Genomic DNA, 23,214 nt, shown 5'->3' with positions numbered 1-23,214 from the left:
TTTTTTTTTTTTTTTGCATTATTGGTTGAAGTGGGGGGGGGGATTTTGCTTCAGTGTTAAGTGTCATATCACTGACAGGCGACCCAAAAAATAAAAACTTGAATTAAGCAAGGCATGTGGTCTACCATAGGTTCTAGGTTGTTAGTCAAGGTGAATTTAGCAGGGAGAAAGGATCCACTGTAAATCTGATAAGAATGCAGGCCTTTCTTTTCCATTTTCAATGGTTGTGTGTGTGTGCCTACAGATACCTGGCTGATTAGCAGTGATTGGATTTTACCTAGGTTTTTTTCAGTTTGTTTCTTTTCCACATTCAAGATATTGGAATGAGTAGCTACTAGCACATGACCTGTTGACAAGCTGTAGCCACAAAGGGGAGATTCTTGCTGTTTTTCTTTTCATCTTTACTAACCTGCACCTAGTGTCAGTCAATAGCAGGGATCACATTGTTACAGAAAGATTGAGGATAGTGCCTACATTTATTTTGGGCACTAGAAAAGAAAGACTTGAAAATGACTCTTTGCAGATGAGTCATCTTTTGTCATTAGAAGAGGCTAACCCTTTTAGAATGGATTGTTTTTATTGGTAGATTTTGAAATACCAAATCTGTTGCAATTGCTGTCAAGTTTATAGACTTTGTTAGCAGCTTTTATTGTGGCTGTTAAATAGATTACTTAGGCACTAGATTGTTTACTGCTGCTTCAACTGGATCCTGTTTCTTTAAATTTAATTTTGTGGTGGGAGATAAACACTGAGATAGATTGTTTACAGCAGACTTCAGCAGGATCTGGTTTCTAAGCTGAAATGAAAACTTTCCAATGAGGGAGGGAGCCCAGTAAGCCAAGCAGATGGAGGATTTGATTAGATGTCTAGAATCACAGGTGTATTTAAACAGAGCATGGCAGCTTGCTGCACCCAGTGTTCAAGAGCTGTCTTACATTGACAAGTCATGGCAAGACATGCCTCGCACTACCATCATGCTCTGTCAAAACAGAACAGGACCTGTCTTACATTGAAAAGGACACTACAGGACCTGTCTCATACTGCCAGTAAATATCATCAGAGCAATGTCAGAATTTGTCTGAAGTTGTTGCAGAAAGTACATATGTTTTTTTTTTGCTTGGACTTGCAATAAATGTGTTAACTTCACTATATTTAATCCTTAACTGCTTTTCTGTTAACAGCCCTATAGAGCTGATTTCCCCAGAAGTGCCCCAGGCAGTACAAGCAATAGCAATTAGTCTAATAGCACACACAGATGCTGGGTGTATGCATGAGTTTAAAATGTAGTCATTTCATATAAGTCGAAATACTTGCAGGATAAATGTAATTGATTTATTTATTAGAAAATATACATTATGCTAGCATCCTAGAGAAAAGTTTGAGAACAGTCTTTGTTAAAGTGGCATCAGAAAATTTTTCTGCCACAGATAGAACATTTGCAGAAAAGTTTGAGCTTATAAAAGGCATGCTCCTTTGTTGGAAACAATTTCTACCTTTTATTGAAACTCCTGCAGATGCTCAGACTGGATTTGCTTGACTGCTTGTAACTGACCAGGAAGAAAAATGATGTTTTTTGTGAGATTATTTTCATGCAGATGGAAGAATGAACTAATAATGATGTTGCTTGCTATCCAGCAGTGCACACCTGACTGCTTCCACAGGCATACATTATGAGTTTCTCAGGTCATGTCAGCTTAATCACTCACTGTGGCTTGAACATGAGAATTTAATTAGTAGTATATTGGCATCGGAATTACCTTACCCAGCGAAAGTAGAACCTAGGTAAATATTTTATGTGTGCTGTCAGTTTCCAACCAGCCAGTGTGTGAGATCTAGAAAACAATACCCTGTCATGTGCTGGTCCTTCTTCCCATTCCCTTGTTGCTACACCACCCCATACACTATGCGTGTATGAGAGAGAGGGGTTTAAGACATTAAGCAACACACAATTAAACCAAACAAGACTGGCAGGTAAATTGCTTGTAAATTGCTGTGGTGGTCAGCGCCAAGCATGGGGTAACTTACAAGTCTGGCTGGATGGCTGGTTGGGCAAGAAAAGGCTTCCACCAGATGATTTCGCGCTATAGGAGATAAGGAGGTGGAGAAAGCAGGGTACACGACGGTCAGCGCTGTGAACTTTAAAAACTTTTAAATCTTCCCTCCCCACCTCCCCAAATCCCATTAATGTATTGGTGGCTATTCGTAAGCATAGGTCAAGCGAGGAGTTAAAATATGCCTCAAGAGCAGGACGACGAAAACGAACATACCTTCTCAAACTACCCAGAACTGTTCCTGGTGATGGTGTCCAGACAGCACAACAGTGTTTCCTGAATGACGCTCGTGTTTGAAGACTTGTCTGTGCTGAGGGTTGGTCTTGGCACAAGTGATGGGATTTAATCTTTAATGTTGCTTTGTTGGCGACGATTCTTCACTACCCCTCTTCCACCCTCTTACCCGTCTCCGTGGCCTGTGGCAGCTCCAAGCGATGGCGTCAGTAAGCACAGAGCACATCATAGGAAGTCGGTGACGATATGGCGCGCATAGAGAAAGCAGCCCGCATCTCCCCGACTTTCCATTTCCGCATTAAAATTTCGCCCTGCCGCCAGGCCAGACGTAGGCACTTCTTATTGGTTATCACCCAAACTGGTCGCGGAAGTGTTTTTCGGCGGCCACAGTCCCTGGGACTGGATCCTCTATTGTCGCTGCTCCTCATCAGTAGATACCGAGGGCACGACTCGACCTACTAATTAAGAGGATGGTTGGCGGAAGTTGTTGTTTTTTTTTGACAGAGAGCATGATTTGACACATGGAATGCCACTGAGTGCGGCCTAATTCTTTGGGTTGATGAGACTGCGTGGCACAAATCAAATGGTGTCAGAAAACAGTTGGACAAGCGCGTGATTAAGGGCAGCGGTAGGAATGGCGAGACACGGGAGGACAGCGCGCGCGGTCAAGAAACCAGCAGGCGTAGGGGCGTTGTGTTGATGGGGAGGGCGGTGAACTGCCGGCGCCTGCTGTCAACAGGCCACTGACTCGCTGCTGGAATCTGGCAAGCCGTTCCTGGCAGAAGGGGTGCCGCCACGACAAAAGAGCTATGTACCGACTCGGCACCATGGAGCCTGCACACTTGCCGAACGAGGAGGGGGTGCTTATCAGCTGGGTGCCCGGAGGCTTGCTTATAGAACCGTACCACAAGAAGGTATCGTTGTGTGCGGGAGATTTGAAACTGCTTGTTTTTTGTAGTCGGCTTCACGCCTGAAACAAAAGCCTGTGTATAAACGGTGTAGAGACGCGCGGTTTTTGAATTATAAAGGTTGGAATGATTGCTGCTATTAGATCCAGGAATATTTTGTTATCAAAAGACATCAGCTGTGGAAAGTGAACTTAAACATGTTTTTATTACCCTTGCCTAAAATCCTTCATATCCTTTGAGTCTGTTTCTGTTTGTTACATCTCCGCTCACCATCTCAGTGAGAGAGCGTGTATGTGTTTCTCCATTTGCTTCTGTTGTGAATGCAGCCATGCTCCAGTGCACCATTCTTTCCATAGCTGATTCATAGTTTCAACCAGTTTGGGGTCACAAAACCCTTTGACATTTTGAACACACATTTGATGCTGTGTCAATGTATGCCTCTGTTGTGCATTCACACATCCGAATCTGTTTGCTTAACTTTTGTTAAGATTGTGCATTATTGAAGATGTGTTCATTTGGAGCTGAAGTTACTACTACATACATTTGGTATATTTAATAACATGGTCATTTGCCAAACAAGTCATATCTCAATTTTCTAGAGGCTGATATGGTTGAACTTCAGTTTACATGTTACGCAGTAAAACTTGAAGCTTCTTCTTAAGCTTCTGTTCATTACCAACACGGCAAGACAATTCTTCACAAGAATCCAGAGCTTCGTGAACACCATTTTCCAGTTCTTAACTACTTGGCGACACTTGACAGTTGTTTTGCAGTGGCTTTGATGGTAGCAGCATTTAACAGATGCTACATTTGGTGACCTTTCTAATGTCTGGATAGCAGTTTTTATACATGCGTGGGTTTTGCTCTGCTAATGAACAAAGTTTAGGCAAGAAATTTGATATTTGACAAGGAGGGATATATTTGTAGTTTTGCAGATTCAAACATTTCCCGGTTGTTTTGCTGAAGAGAGCTTACCTTTGCTCAACAAAATGTAGCTGTAATTAATCCATCTCCAGTAGTGATTATTGCTGCAACAGTCCTGATTGGCTTCAAGCAACATACTGTGACCTCTTTTGTAGGCGCAATTTTCAATTATTGTGTAAGCCAGAAACTACTGTTATGCTTTGCCATACCGGAAATAATGGTCAGAGAAAGGGCGCAGCCGCAGCAGTACTTAGTGGGAAGTGATGTGCTTACAGCCTGATGAGATGTTTGTCCTGGCTGTCAGGCTCTACTGTGATATCTTTGTGTTGGCTGCCACAGTGTGTCAGCTTCAGTTAGTCACTACCCACATGCCATGCAAATTCACACATTAAATTAAAGGTTGCAGCAGAACAGAAGATGATTTCTGCTGAGTCTAGAAAACTAATAGTCACTTCACTTTTCATAGTGATATGCACCATACACACAAAATACCTGTATTCTGTGCTGGCAGTGTTTGATTATATCTGAAATATCACCACTCATTCGATCTGTATAAATGTTTTCATATTCAGACATGTTAGGAACAACAATAACTATTGAATTTTATGGTGTTTTTTTTTTTAAGGATCTGATGGCTGTATATAGTAATTAATACACTGGCTGTGAATATTGACCACCATCATGCACATCATTCACATAATGGCCTTACAAAAAAATATATTTTTTCTCTTTTGTTTAGAAGTTTTCCCCCTTTTTTCTGTCCTTGATTTTGTGTATCACTGCATATGCCTTTAAGATGGAAATCTTGCCTTTGGGGACAGATCTGAGGGTTTTCATCTTTGTATAAGAACATTTAGAGAAATACTGTGATTCATATGCAGACTTTTTTTCTTTTTATACATTTGTGTCACTTATAAAGAACAGTAGCTTGTTTGTGTTAAGTATAATTAAAATTGAAATATTAGACTATTCTGACATATCAGTAATATCTAGTGCAGTTATTCTAACTACTCTATAGTTCTAGCACATTCATGGGGGGATGGATCATTCCAGTTGTTTGATTGTTGGCATCAAAGGGAAATACTAGAGAACAGCTTTTGGTAATTGATGGCAACATATTTTCAAACAGATGATTGCTTTGTTGCCTCTGGTATGTAGCAACAGACAATAATTGGATTTTTGATATGGCATGAATGCTATTATATGCAACATGTGTAACCTGTATGCATTGTTATTTGTATCTGTCACTCAGCTTGAGAGCATCAAGCAGAAGCATGAGGCTGAGATGGCGTCCTTACGTCAGCAGCTGGAGGAGTACAGACAGATCAGTGAGAAGAATCACGAGCAGCTTCAGGAGCAGTACTTGCAAGTAGGCTACATACACCATGTTTGCTGCATAAACTGTGCTCGCTCGCTCTCTCTCTTTTCATGAATTTTGCAATAGATGATGAGTTTTGTAGACCTGGAGACTCAACTTTTTGCAAATATGGTTTTTGTGATGAGAGTGAATTGCATGTGTATATTATAGAGAAGAGAAAAGGGTGAAGTCCTGAGATAAGTAGACTGCCCTGCAATGGTCTCCATGTATGATAAAAATGTCACTTGTTGGGCTGCAGGCAGTTACAAGCCTACGCAATGGGCTTGCACAGGCACAACAGGGAGAATTGGATGCTGTTGTCAGGCAGCTGCAGGAGCTACATGAGCAGCAGCTGAAGCAACTTCAAGCACAGCACCAAGTTAGTTACACCATTCACTTTTAATGGCACAACATTCTTTCTTCTTGGCTGTGTTAAGTATTGATATTTATTCAGTGTACATTGATTTTTAAATTATGAATTTATGATAGCTTATACGTTTTAAGGTTCTTTGCAGTATTTCACTATATACTAGAGCTTTTGTGCTTTATGTGAAGATTTGTCATTGGTGACTGATTATGTGTTTAGTGTTAGTCGAAAATCATCTTCAGCCTGTTGATGTTGCACAGCATGACCTGGAGCTAGAGGTGGTAGCGGTGCGTGTGGCTGTGGAGCAGGTGCAGAATGCTAGAGTACACCTGATACAGGAGGAGCATGAAAAACACCTGCAGCACCTCAAGAAGGAACACAAGGACCAGTTGAATGCCCTTCATGCTGAGCTCGATAACTTACATGCAGGTCAGTGCTAGGAGAGGACATCAACCATTTTGTTCCTGATTCCATTGTGTTGTACCCTCTGTCAATATGCCAATCTCTTCTTTCTTTGGTATGGGAAGAAATGTTAAGCTGAGAAAAGTCTTTTTAGCTCCACATCTCTTATAAATATAATATGCATGCAGTCACAAGTTATACATATGACCCCAGCAAAAAAAAAAATGAAGATGAGAGTCCTTCAGATATGTAGTAACTTTTTTGGTATCTGGTAGGATAAGCTCTCTGTAATGAAGCAACCTATAGTACCAACAGGATCTTTACCACTTCATCAACTTACAAAAGGCATTTGGCAAAGTCTAGCACAATGGGCTGTGGGATGTGATGCAAAAATTAAACTTTAGAGGGCATAATTCATGTCACTAAAAAGCTGTACAAGAGCTGTAAAGAACTTAGTAAGTACTGTACCACTGGATAACCAAATGAGCACTTTTTTTCATACAACAGTGGAGATTTGTTAAGGATGCCTTAATAAATCCTCCTGTCATTTGTTATTGTTCATCTTTTTGGAGAACATGATGCTAGAAGGCTTAAGGAAATGAAAAACTTTAAGTATTTAGGAGTCAGCCTTTCCAAAGATGGCAGCTCCATGACAGACTTCTGGTGCAACAGTACCATCAGGCTGTACAGTTCACTCATGTTCACTTTCAATCATGTTGAATGAGTGGACTCTACTTGCTGGTATGAAGAGGAAAATCTGGTATTTGAGAACAACAGCCTCAGGAGGCTGTGATGGACAGAGCAAAAAGTGGTTTGCACCTCCATTCTTTTATTTGTGTTTTTTTTTTTTTTCCTTAGGTGATAGACAGTTGACACTGACAGCAAGTGAAGAATTAACAAGGAGATATCAGCAACTGATAGAGGTAAATGTATATCCCTTGTAATTTTTTATCATTATTTATAAACAATTCCTGAAGTTTAATTGATCAAAACTCTGAGCTTTCTGTGTTTTAAGCACTTGCTGCATATTCCAAAAGATCCTTAGGCAATATGTTACGAAAAACATCTTTAGAAACAGAAATCAAAATTTTTATTTTTCAATTATAGATTTATCTTTTAGGAACAGGTAGCTCACCCTTCGCCCAAAAAGTTTAGACCTGAATTTTATGTTCAAAATAAATTTTATAATTAACCAATTCTTCAGGAGGTGTCATTACTTGATAATGCGCAGCAAACTTTCCAATTACCCTACTTAATTAAGTTCAGTGCCATTAGCTTCAGTAACTCATTTCAACCCTCTTTTGTTAACACAACCAATTTGTTCTTAACTTTCAGTGTGCACAAAAATGACATGATTGAACATTTAGAATGGTAGTGGTGGCATGAAGTATGATGTGAAGTATTTACACCTGTTAACCTACAATAGACAACCATCGTTGACAAGCTGTTTCAGCATTTTTTAAACATTTAAGTGATAGGATTTGCAAAAAAAATATAGTTTTTGTTTTTACTGTATTAATTTCAAACAAAAAATGGAAACCGTATGTAATGGAGAGAGATCGTATCATGAATGTATGTTACAATGCAGAACTTTTAAAAACTCATTTACACATTATGCAAAAATAAAGTGCCAAAAAATGAAAGATTTTTTTAGAATATTCATTAGACTTTAAATATTATTTACTATTATATCATAGTTTTTTGGCTGTTGAAATACAAATCCATGTCAAATTAAGTAACTGGCTGCCATCTCAAACAGGATGCTTGATTGTAATATGGTGAACATACACTTACCTTGCATATGCACCACATATTACACACACAACACAACGCTTGACAAGCCCCAAAAGATGATGATGAGGATGAAGAGATTTATAGGGGAATTGAATCGAAGAGGCACAAATTCAGATGAATGTCACTGAGAGAGTTACAAACAAGATGGCGGACAGAGCCATTCTTTTCCCGCTCACTTGGCCATTTTTTGAGCAACTGCTTTTCTCTTATATATGACATATTTTCTCCTTCAGGTTACAGAACAAATGATGGACTCAAAATGTCAGCCACAAGACACCATTCATACACGAAACAATACACAACCTACCACAACTCATTACATTGATCAACTGACTGATTGCCTACTTTTAATATTGCAAAATGCCTGATGGGTCAACTATTATAGCTCTTTAAGCAAAGTAATTCATAGTAAAAGAATTTCTGAAGAAGGCAACAGGTTCTCCCCTTATGCATTCATTTCTTTACGAAGTGTGATGTGTTTTGTGACACTACCCAGTTTGCATTATGGTGTGCAAAATACACTGTAGCTGTGAAAATGTTTGCTGCTACAGAAGCAAATTGTATAGAAAGAATTCATTTTCTCTTCTGGACATTATTTCTCCATCATAGTAAGTGGGAATTTATAAAGCATAATATCTCAACCAATCAAAAGGGTGACCATAAGCAGTAGCTTTCTTTTTGAATTTCAAATAAATATATACTTTTATAGGAATTACAAGCCATTGACTTTTTAATAATTTTGCAAATGATATCCCTTTAATATGGACAAAGTTGTTAAAACCCACAAAAATAAAAATTAGTCTACTGGCCAGATGAGGTTGGAGAGGGGGAGGTTCTCAATATTAGCTCTGTCAGATGTAACTGCAGTTGAGACATTATAACATCAACTATACCTCCAACATTGTTTTTCCAATGTATTGCAGGTTCTTGTTTTAGTGATTTACTGTTTAAATATTGATCTTTAAATGGACATTAAATCTTTATGCATTTATGCCTGGCTACAAGCTGGAATTCTATGCCATACAAGTATTATTATCAAAAGATTTGTGTGACCTGTAAAATACCAAGATAAATCAGATTTGTTTAATTAAGGTAAAGCTTATTCAAATTTAAGCGAACCATTTTCTGTGGTAAAAATTGAGACATGGTGCCATTTGATCTTTTTCTTTATATATTACATATATGTAAACCAGGTGAGGTTAGAATGTTTTTAAAGTGTCTTGCTTATGATTGTGTGTTACAGAAGATCACCAAGAGTCTGGAGAATCAAATGCTGACATTTAAGCATGAAGATTATGTTGCTAAAAAGGCAGAGAAGAAAGACCAGGCTGAAGAGAGTGGCTCTCCAGAGGGTATCATTACAGCACAGCAAGCTGAAGGTAGGAAAAACTGGCTGCAAAAATAGGATGAATACTAAATAAAGTCAATACTAATACTAAATATAGTTAATACTGAATGGCAGAGCATTTTTAAAACAGTTTTCATTCAGCCATTCCAAATTTGGCATCTGCACTCTAAGGACTTTTGCTGCCTTCTGAACATTTTTAAAAGGGGCTAGCTTTTTATAAAGCTGTTGAGGTTATCTTGTTATTTTAATACCAAATGACCTTATAGCAAATGACATCAGAAACGTTTGTAGTAAAAGTCTAAAAGATATTGATGGAATTTTGCTCAATATGACAGACATTAGTGGGCAACCTGGACTTGCTGAATGGGGCCAGACATAAGGCTTTGATGGAATCATTACTCAAGCTTTTAATGAAAATGGGTTTTTGAACATGCAAATGCTTTAACATACTGCCTTGTTTGCTTCTGTCTCTCCTCCTTTCTCTGTGTGTGTGTTTTTTGTTAGTGCAAGACCTTGACAAACTTGCATTGAGCAAAGGAAGTGTTCATATTGATTGTAAATGTTTATCAGAATTTTTGTTAGAGTACACTAAATCTATGTATGTGTGTATGTATATGTCTGTGTGTTCACATATGTATTTATGATACATGTGGACATTATTACAGCCATACAAGAGGCTCTGCAGGCCCAGCAGGAAGAGGTGTTATTCTTGCGCAGTGAATTACTGGCTGAGTATGAACATCTACTACAACAGAGGTCAGCAGAGGCCACGCAGCAGACACAAGATGTCTTACGCTTGCAAGAGGAGATGGCTGCTTTGCAGCAGCAGTACCAAAAGCAAATTAATGAGTTCCAGGCACGCTTGAGTAATCTTAATGGTAAGTGTTCATTCCAAATAGCATAACATGTTTTACTGTTTTAAATACTTTCAGTACTTGGAAAGTTACATAAGTTTTCTGCCTGATTTACATCAGTAACCAATTAAATATTTTCTTCACACTCTCATTGTGTTATTGTTTTATGGTCATGTGACTGGTTGGTTGGTGGTTTTTTTTTGTTTAAGAACAAAAAGGAATGCAGGGAACAGGTGAACTGCAGCAAGACCTTGAGCTGGAGAATGTCAAGGCCACATATGAACAGCGTATTACTGACTTAGAAGACTCCTTTACTCGCAGATAGCTGCCCTTCAGCAGACAGCGTTGAATGTTCCTGATGATGCCATTGATTGTTTGACCAGTCAGCTAGCTGCTCTTGATTCCACACAACATGACTCTCCATTGACATCCCAGAGACTTGTGTTTGTGAAAGATTATGTTCATAAGAGTACTTTTATTGATGGGACCTGTAAAGTGGACGCTGACACAACTTCCTCTTCTTGGGGCTTGTATGGACACGAAGGTTCAAGACTGCAGGAGCTGATTAAGGCCGTGGAAGAGAAAAATGCACAGATCATAGAGCTGGAGAAACACCTTTACCAAGAGAGACAGAATACAGAATACTTGATAGAAAAGTTGAGCAAACTGGAAGCTGACCTTGAGGAGCAGAAGCAGATGGCTGAAAAAGTGGCCACAATATTGGAGGAGAGAGAGTGCCAGTTGAAAGAGGCCCACCAGAAGGCAGTGGAGAGTGAGAAACTGTTCAGGGAGCTCACAGAAAAGGAGGGCAGCTTGAAAAATGAGGCCCATGAGGATGGGCTGTATGGCATGCAGGAAAGTGATGTAGGTGACAGTGGATTTGCTGCTTCACCTTCTTCCATGGAAGAGGAAGTGCACAAGCTCAAAGTAGCACTGGATCAGGCCACTATATCTTTGAGAGCAGTAGAGCAGCGTGAGTGCAAATTACGAGAACAGCTTGAAGAGATAGAGCATCAGCACCAGGAAGCTCTCGAAGCTGTGCGGCAGGAGCTGGAACATGAGGCCCAGGTAGAACGTGATTCACTTCAGTCTGAGTTTCAGGTTCAGCTGGAGGTTGAGCTGAGACGACAGGCAGCTGAACTACAACGCCAGTTTGTAGAGCAGACTGCCCGGACATTAGGCATAACTGGTGAGTCATGTTCTGCTATATCTGCCCAGGGGAGGAGTCTGCTCTGTCCAGCACTGCTCTTGAAACTTCTGTTCCGCCTCATTTCCAAACAGAAGAAACTGTGCAAGAGGCAGTATTTACTCATGAGGCATGTTTGGCGTCACATGGGGCTGGTTCTAGCAGGATGTCTGGGGAAATTCCATTATCAGGAATCATAACTGAACACATCAGCACTGATGTATCGCAGACTTTGGTTGGTGCTGATATTGATTCCTCAAAAGAAGAGCTAAAATCAGACTTCAACAAACAAGTGGAAAAGCTAAAGCAGACCTTTGAGGCAGAGAAGACCCAAATGAGCAATACTTACCTGGAGCAGATTGAAAGGCTTCAGAATCAACTGTTGGAGACAGAGGAAAAATACAACAGATTACAGGAAGGTATATATTTATGCATGTTTCCTCCTTATCCTAGAGGTGTCTTAAGCATTGCAATTTAAGTGTATAAGATGAATAGAATAATAAAAATTGTCTTATACTCATTTTATCATCAGTTCTGATGGCATGAGTGTTGGGGTATATTTTTTCATTTCAAAACAAGAATAAACAAAGCTAAAAAATAAATATATACTTTTTAAAAAAAACTGTCTTAACTTGCTACTCAGAATGCTGTCACAGTTGGTATATCCTTTGTAAGTCATTTTCACTTGTGATTTGCAGGTGATTGTTGAATTCCAGTTATATAGCAAGCAATATTAAGTAGCTTAAAAACATTGCTTGCTAATTTGTATAAAGCATTTTCACACAAAAATCACTCTTATGAGGTCTTTCTGCTCAAAAATCAAAGTTCTTCCTCTCCATTTTTGGCAAGCAATCTCTTGAAGCAGTTGGACACATAGTTTGTAATTCCCTGCCAGTACTTTAGGCTTATCCTGGCACAAGGAGCCTTCACAAATTAGCTTCAAATTCATCTTATCTGGAAATATTTAACTGCAACTTTCTTGTATGTGTTGTGCTTAGTGAGCAGCTGCTAGTGGTGCAACATAAGAATTATTATTATGTTAGCTTAATGGGAGATGATCAGTAAATGTAGCTTCTCTGAATGTGCCTCCAACCATTTTAGTCATAGAGGAACATGAAGGTGCGGGTGTGGAGCAGCTACTGAAGGATCGCTATGACATGGAACTGGAGCTAGCTAAGAGCCTGATGCAGAAGGAGTTTGATGACACACTTGCTGCTGAGAAGGTAAATCAACTCTGTCCAAAAACAATAGCATTGTAAAATTGTCCCTACCAGTTCTCTTAAGTGTAGTCTATGGAATCAGTTGAATGATGGCAACCTCTTGTAACATTTATATTGAGGAGAAAAGTGTATGTTGGTGCTTGGCATACTGATAGATAGCTTACGATTGCTATCGATTTGAATTTTCCTTTTTATTTGCAGAAAAAATTTGTGGAGCGACACCGCCAGCTCATGGATGGATTCATGTCCGAGCAGGAAGCTGAAGCAGAAAAGATAAAAGAACAGCACCAGCAAGACCTCAACAAGCTCCAATCCTCTTTTACTGTGAAGTATGCGACCATCATAGCAGATCTCCATGGCATGATTAAAGAACAGAGACAGGAACTGTCAGTCTCAGATGATGAGTGCCAGGAAGTATCCTCAGAAAAGGAGCTAACAAAATCAAAGGAGGAAGAGAAGGAAACAAATGTGAAGGATGATGAGTATGCAGAATCGGAGGACAGAGATGATTTAATTGCATCTGAGTTGCACAGTTTGCGTCTTGACTTGACTGAATTGTGTCAGTTAGTGGTCAGGCTTAAGACAAAACAACAGAAGGCAGTAGATGAACTGAGACTACAGTATGAGGCTAGGCTCTCAGGTGTGTATACCAAGAATTTTTTTGTGTTGGTGCAAAGGAAATTTAACAAGGAATTGATTGGATGGGTTGTAATAAATGCCTGCTATGTTCTAATGGTCGTCCTGAAAGAAAGGCTGGTAAAAAAAAAATTGGTTTGAAGAAAGGACATATTATAATAATAATCAGGGAGAATTTATAAATCGCAATATCTCAGCCAAAGGTGGACCCATTGCGCTGAACAAGATCATAAAATAATAAAGATGTAGAACAAAATCACGAAATAGTAACAAAAATGTAGAACGAAGAACTGTGAGGATTTGCTGCGTTCCAGCAGTAAAGGATGATCACTGTAGATTTAATGGTAACAACTCCAGAGAATAAGGTTATTGACATCAGGAGAATACTGATAAGATTCTGAGTAATCTTGAGAAACGTTATCGTATGAAACTGCAAGAGGGTGATCATCACTTCAGTTTATTCAATGCAGCATAAGGTCGATCCCAAAGCAAGTGATGCATGGCGGAATGGAATCCAACAGATAGATCCAAACAGTTTGCACTTCAAAATAACATTATATACAGTCCTGTCGCAAACCAGATGAGGAAGAAAAACGCAGCAGAAGCACGTGTAAATATGAGGGTCCAACGCTTTTATCCAAATCGAAGTACGACCACAAAGCAAAATCAAATAGAGCCAATCCCCTCAGCCTGTTAGGCAAAGGGACAGAACTCTCACATCTCTCTCTCTCACACACACATTAAAAAAACAGTTCGTTTAAAACACCATTTGCGTTTGATTCGATCTTAAAATTCTACCACCTACCAAATCCCATTGCACAAATTTCAAATCCTAATTATCCAGGTTCAACTCTATGGAATGCAATTCAACAGGAACCTAGCAGGCTGAAAGAAGAAAGACTTTGATGTTATTTTACTAGCCATAGCATTGGCGTTTTATTATTTATCGAAATTACAGATTTACTGCTGTTTGGAATAAGTTAATACTACTGTATTTAGAAATTGCACAAATGCATAATAATAGAACAAAAATCATTGTACTTAATTCCTGTTGTTCTGTCAGAACTCGAAGCAGAGCATCAAGACCAGTTGGAGGCTGCAGCCCTTGACACTGATGTCTTAAAATCAGAGCTGGATTGTGCTCTTGCAGAGTTGGAATCTCTTCGACAAACATCCCAGCAGACCACACAGTTAAAAACTGAGAAAATGGTAACAACTTTTAATTCCAAAATAAAACTTTAAAAATGTTACTCTTTCAGTTCAGAAGAAAAAGGGGTTTAACAGCAGGTCACAAAATAGCTGGCATTTTTTCTTTCCTTTTCATAATTATTATGATTATACCTGTTGCTTAACTGCAGTGTCTCCTGCCTGTCTTTAAAGCACATTTATTCAAACAGCATGGTCTTTTATGCTGCTTTCCTTTCTGCAGACTTAGATTTAAAAGTCAGCCATATATTGATGTCTGATTTATTCCTTATTTCCCGCATGCTATGAAACCACCACAACCATCATCACTACCATCACATTGAGCAGTTAAGCACAGGGTCTGCAACTCTGAATGAATCCAGCAGAGAGGCCTTGCAGTCTGTATCAGAAATAAGCTTTGCCTTGCTTCCACAATTTGAGGTTTGCACCCATCTACCTGCTTTCTCTTACATATGAATTAAGCAAGAAGTGTCTGTGATATGTAAGTCGTATGCTTTGCAAAGACCTTACACTATGTATATATGTAAAGCATGATGCATCAAACTATTTATTTTTTTTCATGTCATAGCATTATCTGTGTTCCACTAAATTTGAGTAATAGTGTCTTTCACATTTTTGGTTGTAGCATTTTTGCACCAAACCAAACTAGAAAATGCAATGAAAGGGGAGGTAATATGATAATCTTATGCAGTGCAACATCTGCTTTTTGTTAGGAAGTGTGCTCACTTTGCATGTTGCAATACAACTTATAGAGGTAAACTGCAACTTAAAAATTAGGTAAAATATGTAGGGAATGTAGAAAATAGACATCGAACATATATACTAAAATATATTTTCCAGGACAAGATTATAGTATTTCTGTATTTATTCTGCATAACTTTTGTGGAGTTATAAGTCTTTCCATTTAAAATATTTAAAATCTAATATCATTTTTGAACAATAATTGCTCATGAGATTTTGAAAAACAGTTTTTATTTTTGAAGGTTATTATGCATAATCTTTAATTATATAGCTATCACTCGGGTTTTGTTGATCAGAGGGCCAGTCAAAGTGGTAAAGATGGCAATCAAACTCCTGATATACACAGCAGCCTAGAATACGAAGAGACAGACGAGGAGGGTAGCCTTCACAGCTTCTCTTCTCTGCTAGGCAAGACCAGATCTTTTGCTAATGGTGTTAAAACTCCACTGCCTTCTCCAGAGCCAGAACAACGAATCAAGCAGGTAAGGAGAAATATGCTGAAAGAACAAGGAAGTGCAATTATCTCCACTGGGATAAAAAGTAACATAAACTTTTTTTGGAATTTGTGTGACTCTTCAACAAACTATTGTAGGCTGCTAGAGGATCTTTTTTTTTAAAATTCACTGGATCTTCCCTTTAGTTTACCTCAAATCCAGCAATGGGATCAAACTAAAATAGCTGAACTGACCTTGTGGACTTTAAAAAGGAACTGCTGGTAAGGTTCTAGGGTTGAAAAAATAAAATAAGTAAAGGGCAATGATGTTCATTGTCTAAACATGGCATTGGAAACATGGAGCCCATCTCTCTGCTGCACCACATTGTTTCCTTACTGATGAGTTGGGTACCCACCCATTTGCTGGGTGGGCAGTGGGCAAAGAGGGTCCAACCAAACCCCTTCACTAATATTGTGGACTAACCACTTTCTGGCCTAAAATCTTTCAAGAGTTCGGATGTTTTAAAATGCGGTTCCCAATCCAAATAAAGCTGCATTCTTTTTCTTCATCATGGTATGCTGCTAGAGCTTTTGTTTACACACCTCAGCCAAAAATCACTATGACTTTTTACCCAGGATTAGTACTTGTGTTCTTGTTCTTTTATATTTGTTCTTTTCTTGTTTGCAGTAAAAGCTCCATATTAAGACCTTCCCTTTTATGACCCAAAAATTTTCATTGGCATATTTCGCTATGAAAATGTAATCTCTATAGCTACTCCCTCCTCAACCCAACTTATGACCAACAGTTTGTGCTCTGTTATGACTTTTTGAAAGATCACGTTGAATAAAAAAAAAAAATTTAGTACATTTTAAAAAAGACTGATTCTGGCTGATCATTAGCCAGATATTATGAGTTTCTTCAGAAATCACATTAAATTAATTACATTTTAAAAAGAGACTGCATGGGTAGCTGGTCATTGCAACCCAGACCATGCTCCCTTATATATACCATTTGCATGTCAAATTGATCCAGTCCTAAAGACAAATTGGTCTCCTATAACAAGACAAGCTAGTAAAGTCAAATATTTACCAGCTGAGCCATACATTGTTTAGACGTGTTCAACCACTATCTTACTAAACAAAAATGGCTTCTTGGCAATACACATTCAGAGAACAAATCACACATTGCCGGTTAATACGTCTATGCTTCTCTTAAATCATTGGGGTCATTTTTTTTATAGAAGCCTTTGTTTCATTATTCTTGAGTTTGGATGTTCTCATTAAACGTTTATGCAGATGTTTGGTTAACATGAAATGCACTCAGGCATTCATTTAGCCTGGTCCCAGGTCAATTCATCTTTAGGTGTTCGAACGATATGATCTTAATATGTTGACTCATCGCATGGGCATGTTTGATATAGTAAGTCAGGAGGAGTTGAAGGCTTGCTCTGTTCATGCGTTGTCGGTACACCACATAACTTCTTCTGTTAAAATTAAGTGCTGGAGACTTTAAAAGACCCGTGCTCTGTTCATCTTTGCAGGGGCTGTGTATGTGTATTGATTGTTCTTACCTGGAGAGTTAGTTCCCCTATAAATCTTCAGTCAAGCACACAAATGGTAGAATAAGCATGACCAAGGGAAAGGAAGATGACAAAAGCATTATAGCGTAGTTTTTAAAAGCTGTATTTCATCATTGAAATAAATAAACTTAAATTTATAGGTGCTTGAATTCATGGTTCCTGGAATGAAAGCAGAATGGTTGATCTCCCTGCTACAGTTCCTCTCAGTAATCTAATTTTGGTGGATTTCAGAGAGTCTTAGTAGGGTCGGTTTTATTGTATTTCATTTGTTGTATCCAAAATATAGGAAAAAATGTAGGAGAAAGCAAAAGAAAAAGATAACTGTACCACTTAAACTTGGTCTGGTTTTTCTAGGCTGCTTTTATAAGATATTTTGCTTGACTTAGTTAAAGGCAGAGATTGAACAACTTACTCAAGAACTGGAACAGAAGCAGGCATCCATCCTTAAAGACACCACAGTGTTAGCATCCTCATCATCACCACCTGCAGAAGCTGCAGGCAGAACAGGCAGAAGTAAAGAGAGTGAGTCATTGGTAGCCATGCTGCAGTCAGACCTCGACAGGATCAGTGCAGAGAGGTAACTGTTATCTGCAGGATATGCTCTTAATTTTTAAGCACCATGACAACAACAAAAAAACTAACAAAAATTTTCATTTTATTGTTTTAATTGTTAAAGAGCTGGTAAGAAATGTAATCTGAATGCTTTATTTTTATGTCTTCTTTTAATGACCATTGTTAACTCTGTTTACCAGAGACACCATACAGCAGACCAACAACCGCTTGCTGCAGCTGCTATCCGACTCTATCCACACTTATGTAGAGGTAGAAGACAGAATTAATCGTCGCCTGCAAACCATAGTGTCAGCATCAGGGCCTCGCCCTCATTCTCCTTGCCCCCTTCCACTGGAGAACCATGACAACTTATTGGCCTCTGGTGGAGCAGGTGCGATGGCTAGCAGCTACAATGTTATATCAAAAGGCGCTGGAATCATGTCATCTCCACGCAGTGAACGCAGCTGGCAACCAGGTGTGCTTTTGTGCCTTGTAAATATTTTCCATAAGGATAAGTATTATGTATTTCAGTAACCAAGTTGTACTAAGGCTGTACTTCACGTGTCTTACAGGTTTTTCTTCATGTGAACATGCCAGATCACAATTTTTCTTGATGTTTACAGTAAATATAAAGGAAATGTGTTTTTATTTTCAAAGAATATCTTTATTCAATAATGATAACTTTCTTTATTAAAGAGGGCAATAGACTGCAGTGAGTTTGAAAGCCAAACTGCCCTGCCTTGCTGATGAATTATTAAATTTGAATGACTGGGAAGTAATTTGTAGCCAAAGGCAGTCGTGCAAATTGTCTTACTGTAGATGTTCTCTGTGATGAGGACGTCACATACATTCCAAGATTAGATTAGAATTCTTAAAAGTGCCTGGAGACTCATGAACACCCTTGAAAATATATTAAATACTGAAAAAAGAAACAAAAGTCCCTTGAATTAAAATAATTTTATGTTAATTTTACACTGGATAAGCAATGAAAACATTATCAGTTCACAAGAGTGAAGCTTCACAAAAATAAAATCTATTTCAGTTAATGCATACCCAGTTTGGCAGAAACGTGTTTTCTTGTTCGACCCTATTTGCAATTTTTTCATATTTTTGTGTTACTTGTTGATTGATTTGGCAATAAAAATGTTAAGAGTTTGTTAAACAGTATAAATATTCATCTGCTGCAGGTGAGGCAGACAGCAGCTTTACCCTAGAGGAGACTTCCATTCTGTCCATTGCCACGGATGAAGGGTTGGATGTATCACAGAGACTGACTGACTCCATTTTCACTGGCCCAGACATTGGTGCTGAGGGAGAGGAAATAGTAGCAGGTTTAAAGCTTTACTTTGTGGGTCTGTTATGGGGGTAAGGTGTGCATGCAATGTGTCAGAGGCAGGTTTATTATATATGCATATATGTTCATTTTATGCATGTGTTTTTTCCTTTACAAAAAATTGAACTGGATCACAAGCTTCTAATTTCTTTAAGGTAAGACGAAAATAAGAAGACAGTGATCATACAGTGGAGTATAAAAAACAAGAGCATTGTATATTTACACTGGAATGTGCCAATTGTTGAAAGTTGAAATCTGCATTAGTGAAACAGGCTTAGGGAGCAGACTGAGGAACAGTTGAGAGGAACATGCATCCTGCTGTTATCTTTAATATCATGGTTATATTTTTCTGCCTTGTATCTGCCATGTAGCAGCACAGGTAAGTGGGTGGTATTTACATACAAAACAACTCATTTTTACAGTCACTCAAATTCTTGTTGCTGAGCATGTTTGTTAACGCATAATGCTTATTTTTAAGATGCCAGAGGCAGACTACAGAGTGCTGTCAGTCACTTGTTGGACCTGATTGGTCAGACAACACAGCAGCTGATGGAGGCTAAGAAAACTCAAGCAGACCTCCTGGAGTCACTTGCTGCTCGTTCTAATGACAGTAACATTATGGCAGCACGCATTCAAGACCTGGAAGAGCAGTTTCGACAGGAAGTGTCAGCAAAAGAGTACTTCAGTCTGGAATTGCACAAAGCAGAAGGTGAGGGACAGTGGCCCAGCAACCATTGCTACCAGCAACTTGGTCCTGTGCCAAAGGCACAAGCAAATTATTTAATCTGTACAGAAGTTCATTTGGTCTTTCTTTTATTTAAAATCTTCACGCTAAGATAGTGAAAGGTATATCCAGATTTATTTCCTTGGGGGGTGGGGGAGAATTTTTTTATTTATTTTTCATTCCTGTCTTTGTTTTACTGGATACACTTTGGATGGTAAGATTTACGGCAAGTTTTATAACTGTTCTGATGTTTGCCAAGGACATCATTAAGTTATATCTTATATGTCAGTATTCATCAAGTTATATCTCATAATAAATTTCAGTGTTTGCTACAGGCATCATCAAGTTGTAGCATTTGGCAGTGTTTGCCAGGTCCAAATAAGTTTTGCCTTTTGCTTTTTTATTTATCACAGGCCTAATCAAAGGTTACAGCAGTGAGCGGGAGGCTATGGAGGAACAAATACAACTGTTGGAGGAGCAAAAGGAGGTGCTGGCCCAGAGCCTTGAGACAACACGCAGTCAGCTGCAAGACTTCCAGGATGCAGCAGGGGAGCTGGAGGCCCGGCGACAAGATGTTGAACGTCACCAAATTCTACTACAACAGAATGCTGGCCAAGAGGCTCAAGGTTCCGATCCCTGTCCACCTTTAGACCACAAGCACCTTTCTAACTACAGAAACATTACTGATTACATCTTCCTCTTTATACCTTTGGGGATCTTCATAGTGGCATACCTTTTGCGAGAATGGCTAGCATCTTAATTTTTAAATGTGCTGTTACATTAGGATGGTTTCCTTGTAGCTAGGCTTATTTAATTTGAGAAAAATACTGGTGTTGTCCAGTTCAACAGCAGCTCAGAATTTCTTCTGTTAGGAAAATAAATTTATCAACAAAATTTACCAACCGAAAAATTATTTTAAAAAAAGAAATAAAAGCAGATATGTTCGCAGGTTCATAACAGGTCAATCTGTCAAGGAAAGTTTTTCTATCCTTGATGAGTTCACAAGCAGAACTGTGCATATACATTTACTCTTTAAAATTTCACAGATCAAAGTTAATTCTATGCAGAGGTTTGTGGCATATGCAGACACATAATGTGGGGTTTTTTTTCTGTCCTTCAGAGCTAACTAACTGTTGCTGCCTCTTTAACAGTGTGTTGTGTGTTCTGTTGAAAGGACTAGTGGGGTACACAATTTTTTCTAGTGATTGGATAAATCTTGGTGCAGATATTTCCCCAATTCTGGATAAATACATTTCTTCCATTCTTAAGATATTCACTTACTATATTGTTATGCTGCACAGAAAGAGGTCAAAATTGTTATATCACAAAATGTCTTATTAACATGCATCTCCAGCTTTCTCATTGAAGTCTTCTAACATATCCTGTCTATTTTTTTCACCTCTTTCTGTGCACAGTGACAGAAGAAGTGTATATCTCACAAAGGGAATTTACCCAGATTTGGGGAAGTAGTATCTTGACCTGAGCTTTATCCAATAATTAGAAAACAACTTTGCACCTACCAGTCCTTTGCTACAATCCAAGTCTTACTGATGTTATCTACCAGAACAAAAGTAATGATAGACTTCCCGAATTCCTAACCATAGTAGAGTGATTTGAGTAAGAAGAACATGGATGTTACTGGTAGCATTTTTTCTTAATCTTTCAGTTGAAATTACTTGGATTTCAGTTTATGTAGCTGTGCATCTTAATGCATGAGTTTAGTTACATACTGTGCTATAGCAAACTTTTAGCCATTTAGTTTGTTCTCTTGGGACACAGTCATTTATAATCATTCTTGTGGTCATGGAGAAGAAGACAAATAAAAGACTCAGACTTTTGTGTATTGCAGCATTTTTTACTTGATTTAAAGTCTCCATTTTGTTGGTAGCGTTTTACCAAGATATGCTGCATGCATTTCATTTTCAACTGGCTGCTCACATGTCTACAGAAAGAGTTTTGTAGTTTGAAAATGTTTGTGGTTATTTCATATTCCAGAATGCAGTTATGTTGGAGTCTTAATTAATGGCATAAAGTTTGATTTGGGTTTTTTTGTGGGTTTCTTTTGTGTTTGGATACTTTTGGTCTTGTAAAAAATAAAGCTATATTACAAGGTTAGATAATATTCTGCATCTCTGTATCACCAGATGGTGGAGAAACCTGGAATTTTTATTCCATCAGCAGTGAATGAATAGAATAGTTGGGTGAATAAAAACATTTGAGCAGTAAATGAGAAGGAAAGTATTATGTCTGTTTATACTAACATTCTTGCTTTCTTGTGAAAATTGAAGATATGACTTTATATCTGGACACTGCTTCCACAGTTTACTTCTTTGCTGAAAAACCAAATCTTTTATTTGAGAGTCTTGTCCTCAAAGGATTGCTGTGTTTTCCTCCTGACTTCCACTTTACTTTTCTGCATGTAAATATGCGTATTATCTTGGTAGTTTTACATTACTACTAACTAAGGCCGACTGTTGAGCTCTTTTCAGTCATGTTGGTTACCATGGTGACAGAACCTGATGAATCACTGATAGAAACCTTGGCGAGGTAAGGGCTTTCATTTGTAGACTGCACCTTTGATGAAAGTTGCATTTTTAAATAGCGCATTTTGTTTCCTGTTTCACTTGCCTTCTACTTTGCCTTTTTGGGGTTCACACTGTTCACAGTTGGCGCTGATCTAACGGTTCATGGAAGATTTTCTTTTCATGCTTTCCACCAGATGTTCTTTTCTCAAACAGGAAAAATTATGCTTTGTATTTTGGCTTTCAAAATGTTGAATTTTTCATGACTACTTGATTAAAACATTGCTTTGACCTTTTGCTTTTTTCCCTTCTTTTTGAGGTTTTTGGGAATATGTTAACAATGTTGTTTCCATCAATGTGTTCACAACATGCCTTCACCAAAAACTTTCTCTTGAAGTTTTTTTAATTTGGTGGAGGCTGTATACTATAAGGAATTGCACTGCTTTGTTTTTACATGAAAACGCCACAAAAGTCTGGGTCTTGAATTTATGTACTTTATATAGTTCTGCAGGATCAGTAATTTGACCATAAATTCATATGATATCTTATTTTCTTCTTAGGAAACAGACTGTGCACTGGAGATATAGTTGAAGAAGAGGTTGTAATAACTTGCATGACCATATTACACCTCAGCTGCTTTATAAAACCGCTTATATTTCATTGCCATTTATTTCTGTATACAAATCAAGATATATTATTTCAATACTAGTCCAACAATTTACAGTTTGTTTAAATTTGCTCCAAAGCTTCGTAAGATAGTAGCTTCATATTATGCTGACTGCAAGAAATATACAATCATTGACTGTTACCCAAGACACAAGCTTAATTGGCAGGCAGTATTA

General features: G+C 38.3%; 2 protein-coding genes across 10 annotated transcripts in view; both read left to right on the top strand.

Annotated features, from left to right (window-relative positions):
• LOC112564436 (involucrin-like) overlaps window positions 1-11,379 on the top strand; it is a 28,317-nt gene extending 16,938 nt beyond the window's left edge. Inside the window, exons 2-8 of the mRNA XM_025239264.1 lie at window positions 5,370-5,486; window positions 5,734-5,853; window positions 6,102-6,270; window positions 7,102-7,166; window positions 9,281-9,416; window positions 10,051-10,263; window positions 10,449-11,379. Coding sequence (XP_025095049.1) covers window positions 5,370-5,486; window positions 5,734-5,853; window positions 6,102-6,270; window positions 7,102-7,166; window positions 9,281-9,416; window positions 10,051-10,263; window positions 10,449-10,564 — 936 coding nt within the window. The 3' untranslated portion in view covers window positions 10,565-11,379. The remainder of the gene's footprint in view (window positions 1-5,369; window positions 5,487-5,733; window positions 5,854-6,101; window positions 6,271-7,101; window positions 7,167-9,280; window positions 9,417-10,050; window positions 10,264-10,448) is intronic.
• The window catches only part of LOC112564432 (A-kinase anchor protein 9-like), a 54,476-nt gene continuing 41,841 nt past the window's right edge, over window positions 10,580-23,214 (top strand). For 6 of the 9 annotated variants that reach the window (XM_025239256.1, XM_025239257.1, XM_025239254.1 and 3 more), the window contains exons 1-11: window positions 10,581-11,844; window positions 12,527-12,648; window positions 12,847-13,285; window positions 14,345-14,490; window positions 14,815-14,907; window positions 15,525-15,710; window positions 17,628-17,818; window positions 17,994-18,268; window positions 18,981-19,124; window positions 19,605-19,835; window positions 20,264-20,476. In XM_025239256.1, the coding sequence (XP_025095041.1) occupies window positions 11,436-11,844; window positions 12,527-12,648; window positions 12,847-13,285; window positions 14,345-14,490; window positions 14,815-14,907; window positions 15,525-15,710; window positions 17,628-17,818; window positions 17,994-18,268; window positions 18,981-19,124; window positions 19,605-19,835; window positions 20,264-20,476 (2,449 nt within the window). In that variant the 5' untranslated portion in view covers window positions 10,581-11,435. Of the gene's footprint in view, window positions 11,845-12,526; window positions 12,649-12,846; window positions 13,286-14,344; window positions 14,491-14,814; window positions 14,908-15,524; window positions 15,711-17,627; window positions 17,819-17,993; window positions 18,269-18,980; window positions 19,125-19,604; window positions 19,836-20,263; window positions 20,477-23,214 lie in introns of all 9 variants that reach the window. The other 3 variants (XM_025239261.1, XM_025239253.1, XM_025239259.1) reach the window with 2 other exon arrangements.

Source organism: Pomacea canaliculata, linkage group LG5 (genome assembly GCF_003073045.1).
Source record: "Pomacea canaliculata isolate SZHN2017 linkage group LG5, ASM307304v1, whole genome shotgun sequence".
In the NCBI taxonomy this organism is placed as follows: Eukaryota; Metazoa; Mollusca; class Gastropoda; order Architaenioglossa; family Ampullariidae; genus Pomacea; species Pomacea canaliculata.
Note: the sequence above shows the minus strand (reverse complement) of the source record. Positions and strands in the feature narration are given on the sequence as shown.